We start from the raw sequence: 16589 nt of genomic DNA on the forward strand, positions 1-16589 counted from the left end.
TGAGGGGTAAAAAGTATAACTATTGCACTGTGTTGTACAGCTGAAACTAATTCTAAAAAATGTGTATTTCATAATAAATAATTAAAAGAAAAAAATACTGTTTTTCTAAATGTTTTGATTATGGGAAGTATTGTTACATACTATGACTAATAATTTATGTACTTTACTTTTAAGTACGTTATTTTCCCATTGCACTGATATCCTCCTCTGCTGCCCCAAGACCCTAAATTTAGTATAAAAGTTGTTACTTGATTGCAATTTCCACATGTGTATACTTATTAAATATGGTAAAAGAGACTTCTGACTTTTCAAAACTTATTTGATTAATTTTAGTAAATCTGTTGTCATAAAATGTACACATTTCTATTGCAGATGGCAAATTTCAGCAGCTCAAAATATCCATATTCTATTGACCAAGAAAAGAAGCTTTCATAGTATTGAGAGAGTGGAAGGAATAGTGGATTTTGAAATAAAGATTTTAATTTGGGTTAATTAGAATCATGGGAACTCCTGTACTGTGGTTCACTTTGAGGTGCTCAGGGCTAGAAAATGCCATCTGGGTGGGAGGAAGGAGAAATCGTGAATAAAATTAAAGAGGGATTGGAATATATTGGATCTTTTCTGAGGGAAGTAGAATAGAGACTATGGGTTATTTAATAAGAAAGGGAAAGGAGATAGCTGAAAGACTGAAGAACTAGAATTCTATTGGGGCTATAATGTATGGTAGTGTGATCCATCACCTCATATAGACATTTGCTTGATACATTATTTTGTACAGGTAATTTACCTCTAGAGGGAGGGAAAATATTCAGATTTTATAGGGAACTCATGAATATAGTCTAGGGCTATATGAGGTAAAGTCCTCAACTCAAGGGCCTACCGGGAGTAGGCAAGTAACACAGAGACAGGCAGCAGGCTGAGTGGGGACTGAGGTGGCCTGGAGAAGGCAGGTGTGGCTACCGGGGACACTGCCTTTCAGCACCAACTAGCTAATCGTTGTCCATGTAGGACCATGTGCCACGTGTTACCAGATCATTCTTTTATCAAGAGAAGCCATGAATCTCTTGATTTTTAGATGTCGATGACTACTTCAATTTAAAAAATGAAAGCAAAACAAAACACTGTATATCCCAAACAGCACGCCTGTGGCTGCATGGCCTATAGGCTGTTTGCAGCCTCTGCTGTGAGGAGCGGTTGGCTCAACTATTTTAATGTTATTAGTTGATCAGAAGGTATGCTTTTGTTTATTTTTGTCACATGGTAACTCTGATTATTCCTACAGTTCCTTGACATTTTAGCTACTTCTAGAAATGCTGTAAGGATTCTAAGAAGTGACATTCTTCATTTCCTTTTTGATATCGTTTGGATGGAAAGACTAGTTTGGATGGAAAGGAGACATTTGCTAAGGTCTTTAGCTGGTGGAAATCTATGCATGATTATCAACAGTGTTTAATTGTAAGTATGCGTGAGGGAAGGGGTCTGGACTAGGTGACCTTTGATGTCCATTTCAGCCATGTGACTTTTAGATTTAATTAGTTATGGATGCAATGGTATTAATGTTCAAGGGCCAGAGGGACCACAGTTGGAGCTGTGCCAAGAAAAATAGAGCCAAATCTATAAAACTGTTCTCAGTGGAAGCGCATTGTGTCAGTGTGGATTAACAGACAAGGGAAGTCTGCTAGATGAGGCAGAAAGCAAAAAGTCCCAAAGATGGTTTGGAGAAGTAGAGGAAGGAGTCAGGTGGTGTAATCATTTACATGTTGTGTTGCCGAGGTCACATTTTAAAGTGAGTATGTTTTTGCTGTTGATTCAGATTTGAAGACCTGATTTCTGCTCGCCCACTGGATTATGCCCAAAGCTTTCATACCCAATGATCCTCTTGCAACACGCCGGGCTTCCTCTGCCTAAGCGGCCCTCATCCTCTCCTCCTATGTCAGTGGCCGCCAGGTCTACAGGATCCTTGCAGCATCTGCCGCAGAAGCCTTTTGGGCAGGAGGCTTCCTTACCTCTGGCAGGAGAAGAAGAGGTATCTAAGGGAGGGGAGCAAGACTCTGCCCTGGAGGAGCTATGTAAGCCCCTGTACTGCAAACTCTGCAATGTCACCTTGAACTCAGCGCAGCAAGCCCAGGCTCATTATCAGGTAAGGGAAGAAAAGAAGATTAGGCATTTGGTGGGAGAACATTTTAGGACTTGGCCCATTTTGAAGTTGTCTTTCCAGATAGAACTGATTATGCCTGGAGTAATCAAGATGGCTTAGTGAACAACTAAGCATTAGTTTGTTTGATTAAAAGCATAATGTTCCTACTTTAAAAGAAAGCATCACTTTTTATAGAATGGGGTCTTAACCTTCTGTACTTAACTGTGTGGCCAATTGGTAGCTTACCTGTCATTGTAGGCAGATGTATGTCATCTGTGTTGGTGTACAGACCTGTGATCCCAAGGGGAACAGGTATTTGAAGCATGATGTACTAAACTCAGTTCAATTTCAAAATGGCTTAGGAGAATTAGGCTTATAAATACCCTCTTCCAGCTAATACAATTTGCATCAATTCAAGGTAATCTCTGTCTATGAATCTTATGCTTTTCCTTTTTGACCTCTGACTTCTTATATATCCTGTCAATGCTAAGAACAACACAGGTGTCCTTCTGCAGTGGGGATAAAATGACATTGGAGTATTGAGCCTTACCCTTCATTCATAAGAAGCATACTCTGATTTCTATTAGCCCATTAGTGTGAACTGATAATTATTTCTAAGATTTAAAGCTTTCACCTCCATGTAGAGTAGCTAGTGGAAAAGACAGTTTTAAAGGATAGTATTACCTAAGAACAAACAGAAAATTAAATTTTGGCTAAAAAAAGAGGGTACAGTGTTTTCTTTTTATTCTAGATGGTTGTCTGTTTAAAATGATATAATTTCATTTTTTGGAGAAAAGAGACCTGAGAAGCAATCAAGGCCAAACACCACTGAGTGAAAGTTTTTCTTCTGGGTCTTCACTGATTTGACTGTTTATTTTTTCCATAAATGTCTATGGTAATAAATCAGTATGGTAGAAAGATGACTTACACAGATATTTCTTCTATCATACCACTCTAACTTTCTCCAACTTCAGGTTTGTATTTACTCTGGGTGTAAGTCTTTTTTGTTCTGTTTTGATCCCAAAGACTGATATTGTGTCACTTTGTGACTGTACATCAGAAGTATTTTGATGGTGTATTGTTTTCTCTGGGATTTAGGAGAAGATACTGCTTTCCGTGAGTTCCCTTTGTTTGGGTTTGTTTTGCCCTCAGGTGCAGAGTTGAATTAATTAGGTCTCTTTGATCTTGGCACACGCCATCATTGGTTCATAAAGGCATGTTCTGGTTTTGCTTTTACATTGTTTTCCCCTTTCTCCAACCCCACTCTCAGTCCCTTTGTGTACCACTTCCCACCACAATGATTTGATACAGGGTTTTCCTTTGCCCGTTTTACCATTTGAGTGGAGTGTTAGGCTGCTCCATCTCAAACTCAAAACTTAGTGCTAGCTTTCCTCGTCCTTAATATATATGGAATGTTCAGTTGTATAGCCAAAACTCACTTTTTAAAATCAATCAAACCTGGGTTTTAAAGTTTTGATTTTTAGCTCTGTAAAGCCCCCTAATAAATCATTAACTTGGGAGCAGATTCACTTGTGCATATCTTTAAAGAAGAGTTTTCTACTTTTATGAGGGAAGACTGTTTACTACGAAGGAAGGGCATTGTGTAATTTTAATATATGTGCATGGATTATACCTATACCTCCTGCAGTTTTTTTTTTCCTAATATCACTTTGTGTCTTTAGACAGTGATGGATGCTTCTGGTTATGCATAGAAAGAATTCAGTTTGAGCAGGCTCATTGGAGTATAAGGCTTAAAGCAGATAAGAAACAGAATAAGCATTTATTTAAGTTTTTTATTCTACATTTGTTTGTGTGTGCTCTTAATTTTTTAGTTGACAAGATTAGTAATTATACTTAATTTCAACTCCATCAGTCATACACAGCGAATACATAAATTAGAAAATATAAGAAAAGGGAAATTAAATTTTGATAAACTTCATAAATCAGAATTATTAAGTGGCCAAGTTGGAGGAGAAGGGACAGACTGTCATAGGGGGACAATTTAAGCAGCTAAAAACTAGGGTAAAGATAGAGTAAAGGAGTAGCAGCAAGTGGGTATTAAGAAAGCAGAATCTAATAGAAAATAAAAAGCTTGGGTGTAATAATAGCTTGTTTCTAAGAGCTTAGAAGCAAAGATTTGAATGAAACCAATGCTATTAGTAATTCTTAAAGGGGGAGAAATATTTTTACAGAGAGATCAAGCAAGCAGTTAGTGTATGAAAGTACAGAGCAATTTCATTAAGAGAGCAGAGAAGAAAGCTGAACTTAGAAGTGAAATCCGGATTTCAACAAGATAGAAATGGTAAAGATGAGAGAGTGTGGATCAAAGGATCAGAAAAATAGACAATCAGAGTGTGGATATAACCTAGAGGTGGATGAACCAACATGGAAAGAAAGCATAGAAATGTTAGCCTGAAATACGTGTCAAAGGCTGCACAAAGATTACAGAAAGAGGCAGTGATTCTTCAAGAAGTCCCATTAACATTTTTGTAATACTGGTTTGGTAGTGATGAACTCCTTTACCTTTTTCTTGTCTGGGAAGCTCTTTATCTCTCCTTTAGTTCTAAATGATAGCTTTGCTGAGTAGTGTAATCTTGGTTGTAGGTCCTGGCTTTTCACCACTTTGAGTGTTCCGTGCCAATCCTGTTGGCCTGCAAAGTTTCTGTTGAAAAATCAGCTGACAGTCTGTGGGAGCTCTCTTGTAGGTAACAACTGCCTTTCTCTTGCTGCTTTTAAGATTCTCTCTCTGTCTTTAACCTTTGGCATTTTAATTATGATGTCTTGGTGTGGTCTGTTTGGGTTCATCTTGTTTGGGACTCTGCTTCCTGGACTTGTTATGTCTGTTTCCGTCGCCAGATTAGGGAAGTTTTCAGTCATTATTTCTTCAAATAGGTTTTCAATTCATTGCTCTCTCTCTTCTTCTGGTACTCCATGATGCGAATGTTGTTATGCTTAATATTGTCCTTGAGGCCCATTAAACTATCCAGATTTTTTTGGATTCTTTTTCCTTTTTGCTGTTCTGATTGGGTGTTTTCTGCTACCTTGTTTTCCAAGTCACTGATTCGATCCTCTATTTCATCTAATATGCTGTTGATTCCCTCTAATATATTCCTAATTTCAGTTATTGTATTCTTCATTTCTGACTGGTTCTTTTCAGAAGGGAAAAAAATCAAGAAGTATAAATAAGAACATATCACAAAGAAAAACATTCTCACTGACAATGGCAAACACATAATTAAATCAGTGGATCACCTAACACAAAAACTAGTACAAAGGTTACAAGGCAAAAAAACATAGGAAGATCATGTGTAATTACAATAGTAAATTAAAGGATACACACAAACACCTACAAAAAAAGTAAAAAAGTAATGTCAAACACATAAACGTGGAGGGCGTGAGTAAAAATGATAGTGATTATAGAATGTGTTCAAACTTAAATGATCATCAACTTAAAATAGACGGCTATAAACATAGCTTGGCATATATGAAGCACATGGTAACCACAAACTAAAAATCAACGAGATATACAAGAAATAAAGAGAAGGGAATCCAAACTCAATACTATAGAAAGTCATTAACATACAAGAGAAGAGAATAAGGAGAATAAAAAAGGAACAGAGAAGAACTACAAAAACAATCAGAAAACAATAAAGTGGCAATAACTACATACCTATCAATAATTACTTTAACTGTAAATGGATTAAATGCTCCAATCAAAAGATGAATGGAAAAAGATGTCTGTGTGTGTGTGTGTGTGTGTGTGTGTATGTGTATGTGTATACTGGAATATTACTTAGCCATAAAAAAGATGAAGTTTTACCATTTGCAGCAACATGGATGGACCTAGAGGGCATTGTGCTAAGTCAAATTAGTTGAACAGAGAAAGAGAAATACCAGATGACTTCACTTATATGTGGAACCTTAAGAACAAAATAAATGAACAAGCAAGACAGAAGCAAACTCATAGATACAAAGAACAAACTGATTGTTGCCAGATAGGAGAGGGCTTGGGGGGCTGAGTGAAAAAGGTGAAGGGATTAAGAAGTACGAATTTGCATTTACAGAATGGTCCTGGGTATGTAAAGTACAGCCTAGGAAATATGTAGTCAATTTTGTAAAAACGATATATGTTGTCAGGCAGGTGTAAGACTTATGTAAGTTATATAAATGTCTAACCACTATGCTGTACACCTAAAACTAATATAATATTGAATGTCAACTGTAATTGAAAAATAAAAAAAAAATTTTTAAATTAACTGAAAAAAACCCCCAAAACAGGCATTGATTTAAAAAGGCAGTAAAGACAAGGTTAAGACCAATGAGTAAGGTTTACCAAGAACCAGGAATAGGCAGAATGGCAATGATTGTAGACTAATAAAACAAGTGGTTGATGAGATGATGAAAGTAAAGTTTTATTTGAACTCTAAAAGCCTGCTTTGGAATTTTAATATAGAGTGACACCAAGATGGCAATTTGTTTTTTTCAGTTATGTGTGAGAGAAAAGGGATCAGTGGTGGCCTGCTTATTAGCTAGAAACCCATTCGTGTGAAGTGATAAATCACTGTGATTACATTACTGAAAATGATCTAGCTCGTTGATGCCATTGTTGAAATCGCAAAGTTTCAAGTTGCCCCGAGTATTGTAAACAGCCCTCCATCTGGTTTAAGCAGTGTTGTTACTCTAGAGTCTGACTGTATCATGTTCCAGTAATCCAGGACACACAATGAGAACTGCTCAATAAATACTTTCCTTTAAGCTCACTTCCATCTTCCCATGGCATCCTGATGTTCTCCAGTGGGGGCTGCCTTAGCAACACCCATGGGTGTCTGTGGTCACCACCGATTGAGTTTTATTCCCAAAACTTTTTAAACCAGTCAGTGTGCTTTAAAATACCCTTAAGGTGTTCTTTTGTTTTTAATGAGGTTACCTATTTTTGCAGTTTCCAAATTATGGCTTTAGTTATATCTTAATTTAAAATAAAACCTTTGGAGGAAAACATGTCTTTATTTTATTAAAATCTGCAGGGTTCAGGTTATTTAGGGTAAGCCTGGCATGGAGTAACACAACCCCATTTTAGCAGTATAAATGCCCAGAAGACAAACCACTTTAGGATGTAAGACCATTAACAGAAATTTAAAAAAGCAAAAAGCATGGATAAATTTTGCTTAGGCATCCACAGTTTAAAATAAAGTCAACCAATTTATGCTAATTTGCATATTCATTTGAAATAGAACTAGTTGCTCAAAGTACATTTATAAAGTTCGTCATAGGCAGGATTTCTATTTGTAATATTTAGTAGCCAAATAACCTACCGTATCAGATTAATTAGAAAGAGAGACAGAACGCACATAAAAAAAGTAGTTCTAGCATTATGATGCTAAATCTAGTGATCTTAATTCATAATACAGAGAGTGCAATTAGATGTTATCCCAAAATTTAAAGCACTGATTTTGGCAAAGATGTTTAAACATTGATCATTCAGGTTTGGATGGCATGGTCAGCAACTCTAATCTCAGACAGTTTTTATGTTTTCAAAATTCTCCCATCTGATTGATTTGCAAATGAACTTGCCATGGACTGAGATGGTCAAAACATGCTTCATTAGGGAACAGAAGCTGTCCATGACCCTGCGGTTAGCTGGCTCTCACCAGCCTCCTGCCTCCCCATCTGAGTTTCTTATTTCAGAAGGCTAGATATCCCTTCTCTGTACAAAGCTGATTCCTCACCCTGGATTTCATCACCTGTCGTCACTTCTGCTCCTCCATCAAATGAAAAGCATGCTTAAGTTTTTTCCATATAAATAAAAATAGCAACAGCAACCTTTCCTTTTAATTCCTCTAGTTAGCAACCTTTCTTTTCTTTCTTGTCCTTAGAGTTCTGTCAGGCATAATTGTCCTCATCAGGTTTTCATTTCCCATTCATTCTTCAGCACTCTGGTTTCCATTCTAATATTCTACTGAAGTGGTCTTTATTTTTTTCAAAAAAAGATTTTTGTTAAAAAATAGCTAATATACAATATTATATTAGTTTCAGGGTTACACCATAGTTATTCAACATTTATATACCTAAAGAAGTAATCATGATGATAAGCCCAAAAACCATCTGACACCATACCACGCTATTACAATATTATTGACTATATGCCTTATGTTATACATTACATCCCCATATTTTATACTTAGAAATCTGAACCTCCTCTTCCCCTTCATCAATCCCCCCCTTTCTTAAATTTTGCAGTTACAGTTGACATTCAATATTATTTTATATTAATTTCAGGTGTACAGCATAGTGGTTAGACATTTATGTACTTTATGTGATAATCCCCCTGACTAGTCTAGTACCCACCTGGCACTGTTCATAGTTATTACCTTATTGACTATATTCCCTATGCTTTACTTTATATCCCGGTGACTATTCCGTAACTACTAATCTGAACTTTTTTTTTCTTTTCTTTTTTTAAAGATTTTTATTGGGGAATTTGGGGGATGGGAACAGCGGTGGGGAATTGGGGGAAGGGGAACAGACAAGTTGCTGTTGTTTTGTTCTTCAGTCTAGCTGTGGAGGACGTTGCTTCACTGGCCCAAATTGGCACCATCATTGATTGCGCTCTTCCCCGGCGAGGCAGATCAGTTGCTGGCTTCTGGATGGCCGCTCACTGTGGCTGCTGGCCGCTCACGCTGGCTGCTGGCTACACACGGTAGCCCATGGCAGCCTACGCCGTCGCCGGTGACTCATGGCAGCCCAGCTCCAAGTTGAGCTGTTGTTCAGCATCTTACCTGTGGAGGGCAGTGTCACTGGCCCTCATATGTGGGATCTGAACCGGGGCCCTCTGGCGTCCCAAGCCAGTTCCTAACCATCGCGCCACTCGGCCGGCCCCTAATCTGAATTTCTGAATCCCTTTATCTCTTTCACCCAGCTCCTCAACCCACCTCCCCTCTGGCAATCATCAGTTTGTTGTCTGCATTTATGAGTCTGTTTCTGTTTTGTCTGTTTGTTTATTTTGTTCTTTAGATTCCAATTATAAGTGAGATCATAAGGTATTTATCTTTCTCAGCCTTACTTATTTCAGTCAGCATAATACCCTCTGGGTCCATCCATGTTGTCGCAAATGGTAAGGTTTCATTCTTTTTTATGACTAATATTCCATTGTATATATGTACCATACCTTCATCCAAATGTCTATTGATGGGTGCTTGGGTTGTTTCCATATCTTGGCTATTGTAAATAATGCTGCAATGAACATAGGGGTTAATATATTTTTTGAATTAGTGTTTTGGATTTTTTTGGCTAAATACCCATAAGTGGAACTGCTGGGTCATTAGGTAGTTCTATTTTCAATTTTTTGAGGAACCTCCAAATCATTTTTCATAATGGCTGTAACAATTTGCAGTCCTACCAACAGTGTATGAGTGTTTCCTTTTCTCCACAACCTTGCCAACAGATATTGTTTGTTGATTTATTGATGATAGCCATCCTGACAGGTATGAGGTGATATCTCATTGGGGTTTTAATTTTCATTTCTCTGATGATTAGTGACATTGAACATCTTTTGTCTATTGGTTATGTGTATGTCCTGTTTGGAGAAATGTCCGGTCAGGTCCTCTGACCATTTTTTAAATGGATGTTTGGTTTTTTTTGGTGTTAAGTTTTGTGAATTCTTTATAAATTTTGGATATTAACCCATTAGATGTAACGTTGGTGAAATATCTTCTCCCATTCAGTAGGTTATCCTTCCATTTTGTTATAGTTTCCTTTGCTGTGCAGAATGTTTTTAGTTTGATGTAGCACCATTTGTTGATTTTTTTCTTTTGTTTCCCTTACCGAAGACGACATATCAGAAAAAATACTACTAAGGCAATGTCAGAGAGTTTATTGCCTGTTTTCTTCTAGGAGTTCTATGGTTTTGGTCTTACATTTAAGTCTTTAATCCATTTTGAGTTTATTCTTGTGTATGGTGTAAGAAGATAGTCCAATTTAATTGTTTTTTGCATGTATCTATTGTTTTCCCAACACTATTTCTTGAATATCTTGTCTTTACCCCATTGTATATTCTTGTCTCCTTTGTCATAGATTATTTGACCATATAGGTGTGGGTTTATTTCTGGGCTCTCTATTCTGTTCCATTAATCCATGTGTCTGGTTTTTTACCAGCACCATGCTGTTGATTACTATAGCCTTGTAGTATAGTTTGATACAGGTAACGTGATACATCCAAATTTGTTCTTCTTTCCCAAGATTGCTGTGGCTATTTGGGATCTTTTATGGTTCCATATAAATTTTAGGATTATTTGTTCTGGTTCTGTGAAATATGCCATTGGTATTTTGAAAAGGATTGCACTCAATCTACAGATTGCTTTGGGTAGTATGGAAATTTTAATGATGTTAATTCTTCGTATGTATGAGCATGATAGACCTTCCATTTGTTTCTATCTTCTTCAGTTTCATTTTTCAATGTCTTATAGTTTCCCAAATACAAGTCTTTTACCTCTTTGCTTAAATTTATTCCTAGGTATTTTGTTTTTTTAATGCAATTATATATGGGATTATTTACTTAATTTCTTTTTCTGATAGTTTGTTATTGGTGTATACTAATGCAACTGATTTCTGAATATTAATTTTACATACTGTGACCTAACTGAATTCATTTATCAGTTCTAATTTTTTTTGGTGGAATCTTTAGTGTTCTCTCTATATATCATGTCATCTGCAAATAATGACTGTTTTACTTTTCCTTTCCAATATGGATGCCTTTTATTTCTTTTTCTTGTCTGATTGCTGTGGCTAAGACTTCCAGTACTATGTTGAATAAAAGTGGTGAAAGTGGACATTCTTGTTTTGTTCTTGACTTAAATTTTTCACTGTTGAGTATGATCTTAGTTGTGGGTTTGTCATATATGGCCTTTATTATGTTGAAGTATGTTCCCTGTGTTCCCATTGTGCTGAGAGTAGTTATCATAAATGGATGATGGATTTTTGTTATACACTTTTTTCTATATCTGTTGATATGCTCATGTGGTCTTTATCCTTCATTTTGTTTATGTGGTGTTTCACATTAATTGATTTGTAGATATTGAACGAACCTTGTATCCCAAGAGTAAATCCTACTTGGTCATGGTGTATGATCTTTTTAATATATTGCTGCATTTGCTTTGCTAATATTTTGTTGAGGATTTTTGCATCAATGTTCATCAGGGATATTGGCCTGTAATTTTATTTTTATGTAATGTCTTTGTCTGACTTTGGAATCAGGGTAATGGTGGCCTCGTAAAATGAGGCTGGGAGCATTACATCCTCTTGAATTTTTTGGAATAGTTTGAGAAGGATAGGTGTTACTTCTTCTTTGAATGTTTGGTAAAATTCACCTGTAAAACCATCTGGTCCAGGACTTTTGTTTTTTGGGAGTTTTTTGATTACTGATTCGATTTTGTAGGTAGTAATCAGTCTCCAGATTTTTGGTTTCTTCTTGATTCAGCCTTGGAAGACTGTATATTTCTAGGAATTTATCCATTTCTTCCAGATTGTCATGAAATGATCTTTTCCAAGGGTATCTATGATCTTACAGCCAAATCTATCTCTTTTTCACTTTGATCACTTTGTAGCATTTGCCACTAATAATTTGCCTCCGTAAAACAGTTAAAGATATTTTACTCAAAAGAGTGCCTATAGAACAAATGAAAAGCTGTAATCACATGTTCTCTCTACCTCGCCCATCCCCTACCTTTTCTTTATTCTCCGTTCTCCTTTCTACCTCCTGTTTTGGGTTGGCTATAGTTTTACTTTGACATTGTCAAAGTAAACATTTTGTTTATTCTATAATTAACTAATTTTCCATGCTTTTTTTGCAGGTTGATTTGAGTTGTTGAAAATGGACATTTGGCTTTTGCATTAATATCAGTAGGGAAATACTGTTCACTATAGAGCTGTTTCCTTATCTATGTTTCTAATGGCATAATTCTGTTAAACAAAAGCTTTCACAGCCAAAAACTTTTCTGAAAGAAAGGGTTTATTGAGACCCATGCTACCCAGAAAAAGGATCAGGTCCTAGAACATACAGCCTAAATCACCAGCAGCAGGGCTAGATGGAGAAGACAATGTGTCCACCATTCTGGGATTGATGGGACTCTTTCATGCAGTGAGTTTGGGGAAGAAAGATGTAATTTGTTTTGAAAGAATTTACATTGGTAATAGATAAATGGGGTGGGATAAGGTAAAGTGGGGCGAGTTCTGGGATAGGTGTATAGTCCGTAAGGAAGTAGTGTTTGTTCTTTTTAGATTGGTGGTGGGCATCAGTTCAGAACATTCTTTTTTTTTTAAAGATTTTATTGGGGAATTGGGGGAGGGGAATAGCGTTGGGGTATCGGGGAAGGGGAACAGAAAAGTTGCTGTCCTTTTGTTCTTCAGTCTAGTTGTGGAGGACGAGGCTTCACTGGTCCACATTGGTATTATCATTGTGCTCTTCTCAGGTGAGGCAGTCGCTCACTGGCCATTGGATGGAAGCTAACACCAGCTGCCAGCCACTCATGGTAGCTCATGGCAGCCCACTGCTGCTCCACTGCAGCCTATGCTGTCGCCGGCGACTCACTGCAGCCCAGCTTCAGGTCGAGCTGTTGTTCACCATCTTAGCTGTAGAGGGCAGTGTCACTGGCCCTAATGTGGGATCTGAATCAGGGCCCTGCTGCTCAGGACGTCCCAAGCCAACTCTTAACCAACACGCCACTTGGCCGGCCCTGGAACATTCTTGTGTGTGCAAGAAGTGGAGGCACCTGGTCGCTGGTGGTGCCTGGCTTTTCTCTTTAGATAATTGTGGAAATAGCCACCTGGAAGGTAATTCAAAGTTTCAACATACATTCGGAAATGTAAATCATTTTTTGTGGGGTTTGGCCCACAGCTGTTAACTGGTTAACCTCTCCGTCTCTTTCTTTCATCCTCTGGCCTTCTGTCATTTAATGTAGGGCATCTCAGAATTTTTTTCTTGTCAGTTCAATGCTAGTCAAAAGAGATGTTGAAATGGATAAACCCTTTTTCATGAATGGCAGCAATTGCTCAAAATCGTGCCCATTTTAGTTTGCTTCAGACGTGGAGTGTAACTTTGAAATAGCCTTTTGTTTTTCCTTGAGTTTCTGACCCATTTTTTTAAAAATAGAAGAATCATACCTTTTTTTTAAAAAAAAATCTACTAACTTCTTAATTTGTCTTTTTATTGCTTACAATCCATTTCACTTATCATCATGAAATCCACTGACTCCGTTTTCTAATTTAGACTAGTTATTTCACATTTGGATCCTGACTTAATTGTGTAACTTTTTGTATTTCCTAGAGTTTTTCATTGCCTTTCTTCTTTTCTTTTTCTTACATAACGTGTCATTATCATATCCTCACTTTTCCCTTCAAACTCTCACTCACACTGTTTATTGTGTGGAACCCCCTTTCTCATCTCCCCTTCCTCTTGCTCCGTTTTCAACTGGCTGCCCTCTGGGTTTGCTGCATGGCTGTTAGTTTTGGACGTCTCTTCATTGTTCTCTCGCTTGGGCTCATATACTCTAGTATACATATTTTCTTCTTTTTCTAAAAATAATCTTGTTTGTATACATCTTCACATTACTTGAAGAAAGAATAAATATAAATGTATATTACAACACATCTTCCTCTTTAGTGAGGGTGTAATGGGAAGTAAATTTTTTTGAGCCTCTGTATGTCTAAAAATGTTTGCATTGTGCCTTCATATTTGACAGTTTTGTGGGTGACTGACTTTAATTTTGGGCTTTTTTCCCCCCCTGGAAGCTTTTGGTTTCTCCTTTTTGACCTTTGTATCTGAAATTTCACAGTGATGGATGTGTCTAGCTCTGGGTCTTTTTTCATTTGTCCTTTCAGTTTGCATACTCCTGTTTCTCTTGAGCTCTGGGGAATTTTCTTTGATGCTATTTCTTTGATAATATTGTTCTCTATATTTTTTTCTCCCTCTTTTCTGGTAATTCTATTAGCCCTATGCTGGACCAGCTGGATGGATTCTTTATATTGTTTATCTCTTCTCTCTTTTATCATTCCTTTATTTATTTTGATTTCTGAGAGTGGTTCTTGAATTTTAAGCCTATATTGATTTTTTTTAAAATTTTGAAAATATCTTTAATTTTTAAGGATCTCTTGATTTCTTTTTTTTTTTAAAGATTTTTATTGGGGAATTGGAACAGTGCTGGGGAATCGGGGGAAGGGGAATAGCACTGGGGTATTGGGGAAGGGGAACAGACAAGTTGCTGTCCTTTTGTTCTTCAGTCTAGTTGTGGAGGACGTTGCTTCATTGGCCCAACTTGGCACCATCATTGCGCTCTTCCCGAGCGAGGCAGATCAGTCGCCGGCTTCTGGACGGCCGCTCACAGCGGCTGCTGGCTGCTCACGCTGGCTGCTGCCCACACACGGTAGCCCATGGCAACCCACTGCAGCAGGGGCTGCAGCCTACCGCCATCACCAGCAACTCACAGCAGCCCAGCTCCAGGTTGAGCTGTTGTTCAGCATCTTAGCTGCAGAGGGCAGTGTCACTGGCCCTCATATGTGGGATCTGAACCAGGGCCCTCTGGCGTCCCAAGTCAGCTCTTAATCAATGTGCTACTCTGCCGGCCCAAGGATCTCTTGATTTCTTATTGTTACTTTTTCTAGTATCTGTGTTTTTTTTTTTTTTTTTAGGATATTAGCTATGAACATGAAATCATGGACTTTGGGGTCAGACTGTAAATTGTATGTAGTCTTACTACTTACCATATATATGGTACTGGAAATGTTTCTTAACTTCTCTATGCCTCCTAAAAAAGGTGATGAGAATAGTTGGCATGTATAAGACATTTAGAACATTCTGGTACCTGAGATAGTGCTTAATACTGTTGTGTTATCCTATGGTGCAGTGGAGCATGGTGGTATGGGCTCTGGAACCAGATTGTCCCCAGCTCTGCCATTTACTTGTGGCTTTGTACAAATTTTATTGACTTTTTAGTGTGAATAACTTTTATAAACTATTTCTAAAAATAGTACAAAAAATTCCTGCAGGCACCTCACCCAGGTTCCCCCCATGTTAATATTTTATATAAATACATTGCAGTTATCAAAATCAGGAAATTAACACTGATAACAAAATCAGACTGTTTACATTTCACCAATTGTCTACTGATGCCCGTTTTCTGGTTCCAGAGTCTAATCCAGGATGAAATTTTGCATGTACTTATTACGTCTCCTTTAATCTGGACAGTTTTAGTTTTTCTTTACTTTTATAATCCTATAATTTTTGAAGAGCTGTTTTATAGAATGTCCCCATTTAGGTTTGTTGGATGTTTTCTTATGATTAAATTCAGGTTATTTTTTACTTTAGTTTAGTTTTTTGGCAAGAACACTACAGAAGTGATATTGTGTCTTTCCCAATGCATCATATTGGGAAGGATATGATGTGAATATTTTGCATCACTGGTGCTGTTGACTTTGATCACTGGTTAAGGTCCTCCCTGCCAGGGTTCTTCTTTGTAAAGTTACCATTTTTCTTCTTGTGATTAATAAGTATCATATAGGGGGATACTTAGAGACTATGTGGATGTTTTATTTCTCATCATATTTTTACTCAGTGATTTTAGCATTCATTGATGATTCTTTCCTGCAGTGATTATTACTGTGGTATTTGCCAAATGGTGATTTTTTTTTTAATCATTCTTTCTACATTTATTAGTTGGTGTCCCAAGCCAACTCCTAACCAATGCGCCACTTGGCCGGCCCTGTGTGTGTGTTTAATAAGCATCATGGGGACGATGTTTTGAAACTATGTGAATATGTGAATATATGTGAATAGGTTTTTCTCACCTCTCATTTCAGTGTGGTTATGTTATTTGTTCATACATTTAGGTTTGTTTGTTTCTGTTTGTATTTCATTTTGGGTCCTCCCCAGTCCTTGTTGGTTTTGATTCTTTTTTCTAAGTCTGTGAAATGTTAATATAGCTCCAAGACCTGTACTGTACAAAACTATATATTCAGAGCAGTGTCACACTCCCCCATCCATTGTCATCCATTTTTATTCCCCTATTATTTATACATTTTTACATGATTTTACTCCCCTGTTTGGTTATTTAATATTTTACTATCTGGTTTGTCACTTTTTAATGGTATCCCAGCTGTCTGTATTGCCTATTGCAGAATCAATGAGCTTTTTCTACTTTCCTCTTTCCTTTTCTTCCTGTTTTTTGTTGCATTATTTCCATGGGTCATAACATATAATATTTGAATGTTAATCTTTCACCTCATCTCCAGCTTTTATTTGTTCATTGATCTATAATTTTATTTACATAGGGTGCCAAAAAATGTATACACATTTTAAGAAAGGAAAAAATGATTAAAATTATAATACTCAATATATACTGATAACAAAAGATGAATACAAGTCACGTTTGACTTCTGCAATTACAAGAGGTGCTCAAAGTGGTTA

General features: G+C 37.0%; 1 protein-coding gene across 3 annotated transcripts in view; it reads left to right on the top strand.

Moving 5' to 3' along the window:
- The window catches only part of ZMAT3 (zinc finger matrin-type 3), a 32866-nt gene that overhangs the window by 2217 nt on the left and 14060 nt on the right, over nt 1-16589 (top strand). For 2 of the 3 annotated variants that reach the window (XM_019626095.1, XM_019626093.1), the window contains exons 2-3: nt 1283-1455; nt 1814-2140. In XM_019626095.1, coding sequence (XP_019481640.1) covers nt 1871-2140 — 270 coding nt within the window. In that variant the 5' untranslated portion in view covers nt 1283-1455; nt 1814-1870. The remainder of the gene's footprint in view (nt 1-1282; nt 1456-1813; nt 2141-16589) is intronic. The other variant, XM_019626094.1, reaches the window with a different exon arrangement.

The sequence above is a fragment of the Hipposideros armiger genome, unplaced genomic scaffold (assembly GCF_001890085.2).
Source record: "Hipposideros armiger isolate ML-2016 unplaced genomic scaffold, ASM189008v1 scaffold_656, whole genome shotgun sequence".
Classification (NCBI taxonomy): domain Eukaryota; kingdom Metazoa; phylum Chordata; class Mammalia; order Chiroptera; family Hipposideridae; genus Hipposideros; species Hipposideros armiger.